Source organism: Corvus brachyrhynchos, unplaced genomic scaffold (genome assembly GCF_000691975.1).
Source record: "Corvus brachyrhynchos isolate BGI_N302 unplaced genomic scaffold, ASM69197v1 scaffold114, whole genome shotgun sequence".
NCBI lineage: Eukaryota > Metazoa > Chordata > Aves > Passeriformes > Corvidae > Corvus > Corvus brachyrhynchos.
In genome coordinates, this window is record NW_008238337.1 from 3,600,582 (window position 1) to 3,611,973 (window position 11,392).

The 11,392-nt window shown below is 40.9% G+C and overlaps 1 protein-coding gene across 1 annotated transcript in view; it reads left to right on the plus strand.

Annotated features, from left to right (window-relative positions):
* Positions 1–495: 495 nt before the first annotated feature.
* The window catches only part of TCTN1 (tectonic family member 1), a gene marked incomplete at its 5' end in the record, with an annotated part of 12,267 nt that continues 1,370 nt past the window's right edge, over positions 496–11,392 (plus strand). The window contains 13 exons of the mRNA XM_017734824.1: positions 496–683; positions 2,621–2,751; positions 3,110–3,276; positions 3,698–3,785; positions 4,653–4,762; positions 7,436–7,456; positions 7,868–7,993; positions 8,560–8,685; positions 9,022–9,104; positions 9,452–9,592; positions 9,893–10,049; positions 10,740–10,865; positions 11,215–11,359. Of these exons, the coding sequence (XP_017590313.1) occupies positions 496–683; positions 2,621–2,751; positions 3,110–3,276; positions 3,698–3,785; positions 4,653–4,762; positions 7,436–7,456; positions 7,868–7,993; positions 8,560–8,685; positions 9,022–9,104; positions 9,452–9,592; positions 9,893–10,049; positions 10,740–10,865; positions 11,215–11,358 (1,608 nt within the window). The remainder of the gene's footprint in view (positions 684–2,620; positions 2,752–3,109; positions 3,277–3,697; positions 3,786–4,652; positions 4,763–7,435; positions 7,457–7,867; positions 7,994–8,559; positions 8,686–9,021; positions 9,105–9,451; positions 9,593–9,892; positions 10,050–10,739; positions 10,866–11,214; positions 11,360–11,392) is intronic.

The window sequence follows — 11,392 nt, forward strand, 5'->3', positions numbered from 1 at the left end:
AGAAGTTGCCAAGTGTATTTTATTGAGCCAGTTTACAAACTTATTAGCAATTACTCTGCCTGTGATTGCAATATATCACAGTATCTAAAAACAGAGAGAAAAAACAGTTTCAAAGAAGTCAACCGTGGTTGTCTTGGCACATCAGGGAAATATATTCCTGCACCTTGAGACATCCTCAATACTTATAAACATCTCTCTGCTCTTTCAAAATGTTTTATTTTTCTTCCCAATAAGCTGAAACAAGCAGATACAAACAAGGTGTGTTTATCTCTTATTTTTTTTCCTCTGCAGGGCTGAGTATATTATCATACTTCCAAAATCCCTGTTGAGCCAGGGTTTTGTTTCTCAGGGAACAGATTTTAATATGTCTTGGTTTTGTCCATGTGTTCCAAATAAATTTGCTCAGTAGCAGAAAAGATAGCTTTTAAAAATGACTTAAAGAAAACGTGAATTTGGAGAAGACTTCTGACCACTGTCAAAACCAGGGCGAGGTGAAAAGTGAAAGCATTTGGGACATGCTGTGAAGTCCCCACTCCAGTTCTCATTTCAATCTCTGGTGCAGTTGCCAAGCTGTGTGTCTGTGACCTGCTGGTGGCACAGTGTGACATCAACTGCTGCTGCGACCCCGACTGCAGCGCTGAGGACTTCAGCCTCTTCACCACATGCTCAGTTCCTGTGGTCACGTGAGTGGAGAAATAACCATAAAGTACAAAATCTTGGTTCATTTGCTGCATGCCTCTGTCCTCTCCTCTTATCAATTCCTAACCCTCCCTGCTGCCATCCTGACCCCCCTTTCACCAGTCCTTCCTGCACTTTGGCCCCAACCAGGCAGAACAGCAAATCCACCTCCCACCCACTTCTCTCCCACTCATTCCTTCTTTTCTCATGCTCCTTGCTTTCCTCCTGTTTCACTGTGCTTCTGTCTGTGGGCTCTTAGGTGGTTATGCTTTTTTGGGGGGGAAGAATGATGCATCTTCATCAATGCAGTGTCTGGAAGTTAAGAAAACTGGTACCACAGAACCATCTGGCCACTTCTGTAGATCACCAGCAATTTATCAGTAACCTCTTTGATTACATTTATGATATCAGCTACACACTGGATCAATTCAGGGCTTGTTGAAATAGTGTGAGCATTTTTCTGACCCTAATTTTAAAAGTCACCATCCCAACCTGCTCCCCCACTGTCAGTCTGCCACTTCACAAACACTAAAATGAAACGTTATACCGACAGATTAAAGCCAAGAGTTGTTTCTTTGCTGTTTAGTTTATCTGAAAACACCTTCACCCAATCCCATGTTCTCAAAAGGAGTTAAGAAAGCTCACTTCAAAATCATAATGTGCAAAAAATCTCATGGTGACTTCTCAGAACAATAAGTGCAGCTTTTCAACCCACCTTCTGTATAAATTATGCCAATCTGAGCACTGGGGTTTATTCTTGGTGCTTTGAAATTTGAATTAGCAGTCATGCCAGACTGTGGTTTCTTATTGTTCTGGCACACAAAGACTCCTGCTCCCCATTTATAGGTATTTCTATAGATCAGAAAGGTCTAATCAATGCCCTCCTGACTGACACTTTAATTGCCTCAGGTGGCTGTGCTGCCTTTGTCAACTAGAAATGCCTCAAATGAAGTCGTGTTTCTTTCCCCAAATTCTTTTGTGTAAAACGTTTATTTTGCATGAAAATCCAGAGGATTTTCAGTGTCTGCAAGTGTTGTGGGTCTCATTATTTACATCTAGGTTTACATATATTTGCATTTTTGTGTTAGTTTGGCTGATCCCAAGGTGGAGGCCCTGTGGCATCTGAAACAGCAGCAAAAGGGTTTGATTTATGATGGGATCCTATTAACAAATTACTCATCTCATGGAAGAGCTTAAAAATTTCTAAAAGTCATTTCACTTCTCCAGTGCCTGTCCTTAACTGCTCTATCCTGCTAAATACCAGTTTCACAGGGATCAGCAGCTTGTATTTGTAGCATGTAGGACACACCAGTGCTCCTGGGGTCTGAACTGGCACATTCTCCTGCAGTTCTGGGCTGTTCATGAACCTGGGGCACAGCCTTAAACACTTCCCCAAGACAAGCTGGGTAATTTCACCTCCTGTTCCTCACTCCGCCATTTCTTTCACATGCATCTCAAGTAGGATTTTTCCCCACTCCCTGCCCAAAATGGGTATTATTCCACTATCCACAAAACTGACCTGTTTTCCTGGTCTGACATCCCACTTGGGTTGTAGAAATGAAAGTACTGCTGAGCTCTGCTTGGCCTGTGGTGCAGCCCTGCATTTTTGGGGCCTTGACCATCAGAATCCCATCCAATGTGGCATTTTCTCTCTCATATTGCCACTGGTTTTCCCTTCCCCTGCTCTGTTTCTTACCTTTCTTCATGTTGCTGCTCACATTTTCCTCTGCTAAATAAAACGTGGGAGAATTCTCTATTATTATTATTTATTATTAAGCACAGAGCCTTCTAAGGATGCACAATTGTTCTACAAATTGTGTTAAACCCAGTAATTTCATGCTTTTTCTATTTTTCTGGTGCTGCCTCAGTACATGAAAAGAATTTGAAAATCTGGTCAACACTAACTTCTAGTGAATTCATTTATTATTTTTATTCTTTGCAGAGGTGACAGCCAGCTGTGTAGTCAGAAAGCTGCAGTATATTCTCTTGATGTTGAAGCAAATCCACCAGAAAGGATATTTAAATTAATTGACCAAGTCAATCCCAGTATTTTCTGCATTCATGCTACAAACTGTAAGTAGAGTTGTAGGCAGTATTAAGCATTGTGGTGTTATTTTTTGTAAGCTCTTTAGGAACCAGAAAAAGACTAAATTTAAAACTATTTTTATTTTATTCAACTTCTCAGAAAACTTGTAATTCTGTCTGCTCACAATCCTTATGTTGTGATGCTTTCACTTGTGAAAACATGGAATTAAACATCTGTGACTCTTGGCCTTCTCTGTTGGAAAAAACAAGTATTGTTTGGGGGGGTGTTTTGTAAATAATTTAGCATCCTAAATAAATAATGTTTAAAGTTGTCTCATTGTTACTAACTATTGTTTCTGTATCTTTTTTTCCCTAAAGTTACCTCCTTCTTTTAATGTTTTGACAGATGAACAAGCCGTGTACCTGAAATCCCCTGAAATCCCAACTCCAGAAAATTTTGATCAGTTGCTTGACAAGTTTGGAGGTGCTACTTTCAGTGCTGAGCCTGACAGCTGGAATTTGGATACAGATGCTCAAAATCCCCCTGATGCAAATGAAACGTACAGATATGAGGTAAATTATCTCTGGTTCAATAGGAGGTAAATTATATTTGATGTAATTAGTATTAGATTGCTCCAGAAAGAATAAATCAGCATTGTTTGCATCTGCTTTTAAATAATGCAGTTCTGCTGGAAGAGGCAAAATTTATATTGGTCTTTAAACACAGAAATGTAAAAAGAAGTGTAATATTTTGTGTTTAGTTACTTAAAAAGTGAGCTAGATTTTTAAGATCTTTGAAAAATAAGTCACTTTTTTTTTTGCTATTTTCAACATAAAGCAGCAGTGGCTGAAGCACTGCTGCACAAAGTGGTATTGAGAGATACTGTGGAAATAAGTACTGTTTTTATTCATATTTGTTGTTAATAAAAATGCTCTGAAACTTTCCATGGGCTGGAACACATCTGTGTACCTGACTATGGTTTTTATTTGGCAGTATGGTGTTCCTGTGCAGACAGAGGATGCATTTCTAAGGCTGCCAAGTCCTGTTGTTTCTTCTTGGTGCTCTGATGCGAATCCTGCAGGTTGGAAAATGCACTTGAATCCCAATTTTTTTTTTTTGCTTTAGAGTATTCTGCTCTGGCTTGAGATCAGTCAGTCAGAAAGCTGGCACACTCCCCATGGAGAATTCAGATAAAGGTTCATGAGCCAATGATTTTCAAATCGCTTCTGTTTCTCTGCTTTGTTTGGTTTTTAAAGACATAGAATGGAAATTGTGTTGCATCTCTATTCAACATTCCAAGTGAGATATGTAAATCCCTGAGAATCTTGTTAATGGGTTGTTTATCCAACAATAAAACGTCCTGTTTGGCATAATTGGTTTAATCAAACAGTACAAGGGTGACACCCTGAGGAAGGAGGGGTTTGCACCACGCCAGCCCTGCCTGGGCAGCCTTTGGCAGCTTCCCTTTGTCCAGGGGTTCCTCTCACCAGTCAGATTTGCAGGCTGAGCTCTACATTTTAACCTCTCACGCAATTTCCTGAAAATCTGCAGAGGTGGAGGTGGAAAAAAAAAGCCACAACCGAACCCACACCTGCATTTTCCAAAGCCCGCTGTCATCATTAAATATGGTCTCATAACAGTCATGGTGGTGATTACAGGACTGAAGACTCTTGTGAAAGAAAAAAATCTTATGAGATTCAAAAATTAAGTAATTTGAAAAATGAAGCTTTTTCTACAAGTTAAGAAGTAATATTTTGTCTCATAGGATTTTTTGAGAATATAAAAAGTTTCATTCTTCACAGCTCTCATGAAACTTTATCTGCAATAGAGATGACGTTTACTTTCACTTCTGCTTGTACCTAAGGTTCTTGTCTCGTTTTTCATTTATACTTTCCATAATTGCTCTTTCATTTCCCCCGGTAATACTTGGTGACTTCTTTTTTTCCAGGGTTTTTAGTAAACCAAGCCACAAAATGCATTAGATCAGTAAGTGTGGAAAAATGTGACAGCATTCAAGCACTTAGCATGTTGTTTTATATCAACTCCAGCATTTTGGCAGTAAGTATGATTTGAAACAGTCACATAGCTGAAATAATCACATTTTCTATATTTTTGCATCTGCAGAATGAAGTAATTTCTGTTTACTGAGGGATATGGTGTTTTATTTGGATTTTTAAATTGTGGGTTGGGAAGAAACATCACCCTTTACAGCAGACTTTTATACATAAAGCCTTTGGGAATGTTTTTACTTCAAGCTTTGGTAATAGAAGCATTTGCTGTTCTCTGCTTAGCCAAATATAAATAATATAGTCAAAGATAAAGTAAAAAATAATAGTTTTGAAAAGCCAAGGTCGTGTCACTGAGCTAGTGCAGTTTCATGTTTCTGTGCATGTTCAGGCTTTTCCAAGAAGCCTATTTACCAGAACACATAATTCTAAGAAATCTGAGTTTTTAAGAGTTGGTAAATCTTTGTACTGAAAGAGGAACCTGTCAGGTTTAATCTTTTGCATCTGCCCCTTTCCTCCAAGTCTCAGTTTTTGATAGTGAGGGCTGGCACAGCCTTCCTTACGCTCCCAAAAAACATGACTGATAGCAAGTTTCTTTGGCTGCTGCCTACTCAAATCCAGTCTGGGGTTATTTTTCAAAGCCTATGTCTACTTTTTCATCTCTTTCTGACCTGGGGGATGATGTCTTATGTATAAATAAATCCCCTGTAAGGATATTCAGGAAGACAAAGAAATCACTCATGAAAAAATGAAACTGAAATACATCATACCTTAAACCTGATGGCTCCTTCCAGAAGCTGGAGGCCGTAAAGAAAGAGCAATCTCTTCACCATTAAAATTATTTTAATTTATGTAAATATTTAAATTAATTTAATTAGCAGTGAGTAACTGCTTAAAGATCCCTTCCAGGCTGCTCCCAGATTCCAAAGCTCCCAAAAGCAAGGAAAGCCCACTAAGCAGTTCACACCCTCACAGGTGGGATCACTCTCCTGCTCTTTCAGGATCTCATTGAAATCAGCCAAGGATTGCTCCCAGATGTTGGCTTTTGATCCTCCTGTTGTGGAAGAAGTGGAGAAAACACTGCCTCAGAAGGGCCTTGAGTGTCTCCATGTCCTCCCAAAATTAGTTCTTGTTGGCTGCAGGACCAGAAGGAACAAGTGTGGTTCAGGCCAGGCTCCAGCAGCTGAGTGGTTTTGAGTTTAATGATGAATTCCCTTTCCTCAGTGGAAAAGTCCATAACCCCTTATCCCTGTGCTGCTTGCCAAGGCAATGGCTGAGCTCAGGAGAGGTCACAGTTCTGCCCAAAGCACGTTGGATGCTAGGAAGGATCAGATGCAAGAACTGGAGAAGGTCGAGCAGCTGGTGGAGATGCTCTGTAGGAAGGTTCCCTTCCCAAAGGGAGCTGGAGATGGGATGTGACAACAGAGAAGTGATGGCATTGGGGACAGGATGGTCACAGGGCAGAGCAGGAGCCCTCCCAGTACCAGCAGATGGAGCTGCCGGCAAAAGAAACGGCAAACCAGTGACCGAGGGAGGCTTACTGGGAGCCTCCTGAAGGCTTCCTGAAGGATAGCAGGTCCTTCAAGAAGCCCCATCCCCAGGAGCTCATCCTGCCTGCCAGGATGGGCAGCTGGAGTGAGAACAACGTTTTGGGAATTGTTGCAGATAATCTCTGCTCTCTGCCCTGATCTGACCAGCAGATCAAGGAGTGTTGGGGATTCTTGGAATCTCCCACCAGGATACTCACAGTGGTGCTTCACCCCATGGTTAGTGGGGAGTGTGTAGCTGCCAAAGCAACGAGTTGTTCCTGCCTTTCCCTGCTTCCCTGCCAGAGGGGAAGCTGAGGCAGTGGGAGGCAGCAGTTCTGCCTGCCAGTGACCTCCAAAGACATCATCCATCACCCCAGTCATGGATAAACAGAACTTCAGGAGTGGTGCTCATTCCTTCTATCCTAGTCAGAAATAGCACCACCTAAGCATGAGTCTAATCTTTACAGGGACCTTTATTCATCCAGCTGATTCTGATGGCTGAGCTGTACCTTGGGATGATAAATATGTGACAAACTGTACCTGCATCACCTTCAGGTCTCCAGCTCCCAGGAATGTGTTCCCTGCTGGGGCAGTGGATGAGTCACTGCTCTCAGTATCCCATCATAATTGCAGAATTGCTTTATGATCAGAGTCCAATCCGTGGTTCCTTCCCAAAGACGTGACTCAAACGTTCATTGGAAAGTCAGAAAAGTAAAACCTTAGACAAAGTGGTGCTCCCATGGGAGTATTTTACAGACCTGATTGATGACCTTGGCCCAACATTTCTGCCTTTCCATGAAATATTTTTGGTGGAAATTTTCCAGTGGGGCAACACATATTCACGTGCTGTATAACAAAAGAGATATTTTCTTCTCATTTATTGGTTTAGAGACCGTGAAACTGTGGAACAGGACGACAAAAGCTCTTCATTTCTTTGGGAAGCACAGCCTGGCAGGTTTCTTAAACTGGTGGTCTTTGAATAATTCCAAGAATCAGAGGAAGGAGGGGATTGGATTGTAGCAGTTCTTTTCACACTTCCTGGATACTCTGGTGGATTTCCAAGTAACTCCATAACATAAAAGTTACTGTTATGAGAAGAGTTAAATAGACAAAGCCTTACCTGCTTTACTTGACTGCTACTTGCAATAGGTCAGACCTTTGCTACTGCTTTAATTTGTCCTTTTATTCTCCCCCAGGTGCCCAAATCAAGTCAGATGGTAAGTATCCTTCTAAATTAGTTGGAAGAACTGTGGGCAAAATTCTTATTAATTACAGTTGGTGGGAATTTTTCACTGATTGATTAAAACAAATCCTTACATTAAAAAAATTACATCATTTGTTATCAGTAATGATACTTAGCAACTCCAAGCTAAAATGCTGCCTGCAAACTTTCAAGCCTGATACATTTCTCATATAAAACTCCCTCTTTTCAAGTAAACCTCTTTATTTATTTAAACCCAGACCCTTTGGTTGAGCTTCAGCAGTACTTGTAACACAGCAGTTGTTCAGAGAATTACTGACTGCTGTTGCTGTGGAACAGAACCCGGAAAGGTCATACATATAATAACACAGAAAAGCTAAAATTAATTATACCCAGTATTCAGAGCTAACATGAGTCTGTTTTTCAGGTGAATATTACTGTCCAGTCCATTGTTGTCCAGGCTCAGAATGGAATGAGGACTTTACTGAACAGTAGTGACGTCCTGAGGCTCCCGATGGTTTTGGATGGACTTTGCATCAATGCAGTTCTTGGGGTAGGTCTGGCAGCCCTTTCCCCCTTATAGCTGATGGAAAGCATCTATGCATCAAGTCACTTGACTGCCAAATTGCAAAGCTGTCAGGAAGGCCTTGCAGTTTCCCTATATTGTGACATCTCCAAAGCACATGTCACAGGAGAAGCACTGACTTTGGGATAAAAGAGAGTGTTTTGCAACAAAATAATAACTCTGTGCAATACAACATGGAGACAGGCTGAAATCCTTGTTATTACTGTGTGTATGTGGCACAACAGACAATGACATGAGTTTAGAATTTACTTTATGCTTGGGAGAAGATGATTTCAGGCACACTAATGAGAGACAGAGGAATAGATGCTTCACACCATCTTTTAATTTTAAAGTAGAACGTTGTGTCTATGCTTAGGTTTATCAAGAAGTCAGTTTTGAAGAGGCTCCAGCCTCTAGAGAATATAATATATCCCCACCCTGGAATTTAGTTTCTTAAGCAAGCAAGAAAGAAAATACTTGCATGGTTTTAATTTTTTTTTCTAGTTTCTCTTATGTATTTGTTCAAATTAATATCGAAAACATTTAATTTTCAGGTGAATTATCACATTACCCACACAGACACAGGAGAAATAATAGAAGCAGCTGCTGCTTTTGTCTTGGGGGCAATTAGCAAAGAAGCACTTTCAATAGAGCAGAGCTTCGAAATCAGCTTCACTCAGGTAACTGTGGAGGTGTCACAGGTGACTTGGTGAAAGACATTTAATTACAAAACTTATTAAACTTGAATCAGAACAATTGTTAGCAGCAAGGTAAAATAGAACTTGCCCAGGATACCCAGATGAGGCAGCATTTCAGAGCTGGGCTATAAAGGCCTCCAAAGTCTGTCACATTTACAAGCCCCAGCTTGTGACTATAACAGAGAAAGCAAAGCCTTACTTACAGTCTTACCATCATTGTTCAAGGCAGGTCATAATCCTGAAATAACTGAAATATTTCTGTGTTTTTCAACCACTTCAGTGCAGGATAAGAGCTAATGCTCTCTGTTTGCATTGCAGGAAAATACACAGCCAGTTCCTCTCAGTGGCAATCCTGGTTATGTTGTTGGGCTGCCTGTCAGAGCAGGATTCCGGCCTCAAAGATATCCTTTCCCTGCTGGATTTCTGTTTGCTGCACTTGCTCTGGTCAATCTTCACAAACCCTTTCTAGCATGGACATCTATGAAATACATCTGTTCTCTACCAAAAATAAAAATGTGCTTTTCTGGCTGTGTTTTAGGAGGGAATGACTCAGTCCTGACTGCAGTCTCCTGGGACTGTGTAGTGAGGTACATTTAGCCCTTCATTGCACACTCTGGTGCTTTTTCACACCGTGAGAGGAGTCTTGAGCTATTATAGCATTTGCAGCTTTATTTTAAGGATATGATTAAGGATTCTTTTTTTGCCACGATATCCATCAAGCATTTAATTTCCCTTAACTGTGTGTTACATCTGGCATCATTCAGAGTAGTAACAAACACAGCCAACTCACCATTCTGCAGAGCACATCCACCCAGGACTGCCTGGCAGCACAGGGAGCCAGAGCCCCAGTATTATTTGGTTATAACATGATATCAGGCTGTAAGTTACGGTAAGAAGTAATTTATTTTTTTTTTTTTAATTTAATGTTTTTAACCCTCTGACAACCCTTACCCTGAGGCTCTGTTCAGGTCCTGGGCCATTTATACAGCTGAAGGAATATTGAGAATGGTGTATTTAATTATAAAAAATGTCATTTAATTAACAATGGTCTTTCTCTTGGAAATATTGTGTACATTAGCAGCTCTAGCCAGAAGGCTTGAACAGAGCAGAGAGCAAGGAGAAGTGATGACTGTGCCAAACCAATGGATTTTGCTGTAACTCATCTTTTTTTGTGTGTGTTTTCTGGAAGAATTACAGCAGCTATGAAATGCCAGCCTTTGGCTCAGACCCTCCTTGATGTGCTGAAGGGCCAAAGCTTTCCTGAGTACGTGGCCTCATTTGGGAATTCTCAAGCCCAGGATGTGCTCGACTGGGTGCCAATAACTCAGCTCCACATCTCAGAACAGGTGAAAGTTAAGCCACTTCCACCCCTCCACCCTCACGAGATCTGTGCCTGTGCTGTGGCATCAGCTCAGCTTCACACCCTAAAAATGCAGGAACCAACTGGAGAAAAAAAATGGGGCTGGGAATGCAGAAAGAAGCTGGAGGGAACTCATGGAATATTCAGAGGAGGAGTTTCACTCTTGCTGTGGACGTTATTTTTAATCAAGCTGGTATGCAGGCACCTCGGCTATGGATCAGGGCTACATGTTGGGTATAAAATGAGGTGTTTAAACACAGGTTAGAGTGTTGCTCTTGTAAGGATGAAGCACCAGAGGTGAAAGAGTGAACAAACAGTGTTTCCCCTCTTACATCAGGCCAGGGTAAGACAGAGAGAATCCTTTGAAGCACAATATAAGATTGTGGATGGTTTCTTGCATGCTTCTACAACCAAAGAGTGAATGGTTTCTGTAACCAGAAGTGTGATAGTTCAAGAAGAAATTCATAAAATATTAAAGATTGTAGCCTTCAAAATTCTGCCCTGGCAGAGTTCAGGATTTTGTACTGCCCAGCAACAGTGCTGGGTCCAGCTGCTCTGGTAACCTCCCCAGTGAGCTTTCTGGGGACATTCTGCATTTTTAATGACACAAATAATTAATTAACTGTAGTGGCTTCTGCATAAGGTAGACAATGAGATGATTTCTAACACCTTGCAGAGCTCATGCCAAATACCAGTGTCACTGGGAATAGAAGTGAAGTGGACTAAATACGGATCCCTGGTCAATCCACAAGCCAGGATAGTGAATGTCACAGCCACAATCACTACCACCACACTGAAGCAGGTATGTAATTAAATTACAGGATTTAAGATGAAACAAGTGGGTTGTTTTCCTTGGGTATCAGCTGTGTGACAGTGACCCAGATAATCTCTTTATCTAAAGGCAGCACTTCACATTAGAATGTATTACAGCCAGCAGTTCTCTTCCAACTCAAACACAACTGTGGGCTCCTTGCCAAAACACACTTCAATAAAAATCTATACATCATTTATGGAAAGAAACATGGAAATGTATAGGAAAAAAAAACCCAAACCCTTTTAACAAATAACAGCTGACAATATAACCCAGACCAAACAAAACAGTTGTACAAATAGAAGGCTGAAGCTAAGTCCTGGTTGTATTTTCATTGCAGCTTCCCTCAGGAAGGAAAAGGATTATTCCTATAACAAGTTCTGTGGTTTTCACTGACATCTCTTCACCTGCAGAGCCAGGCTACAAAGCTTGGCCCACCATTAACATCAAGTTACCCTTTGATTTTTTCTATCCATTTGTCTAAGGTAAGTATGCATCAAAAAAAAAAAAAAAAAAAA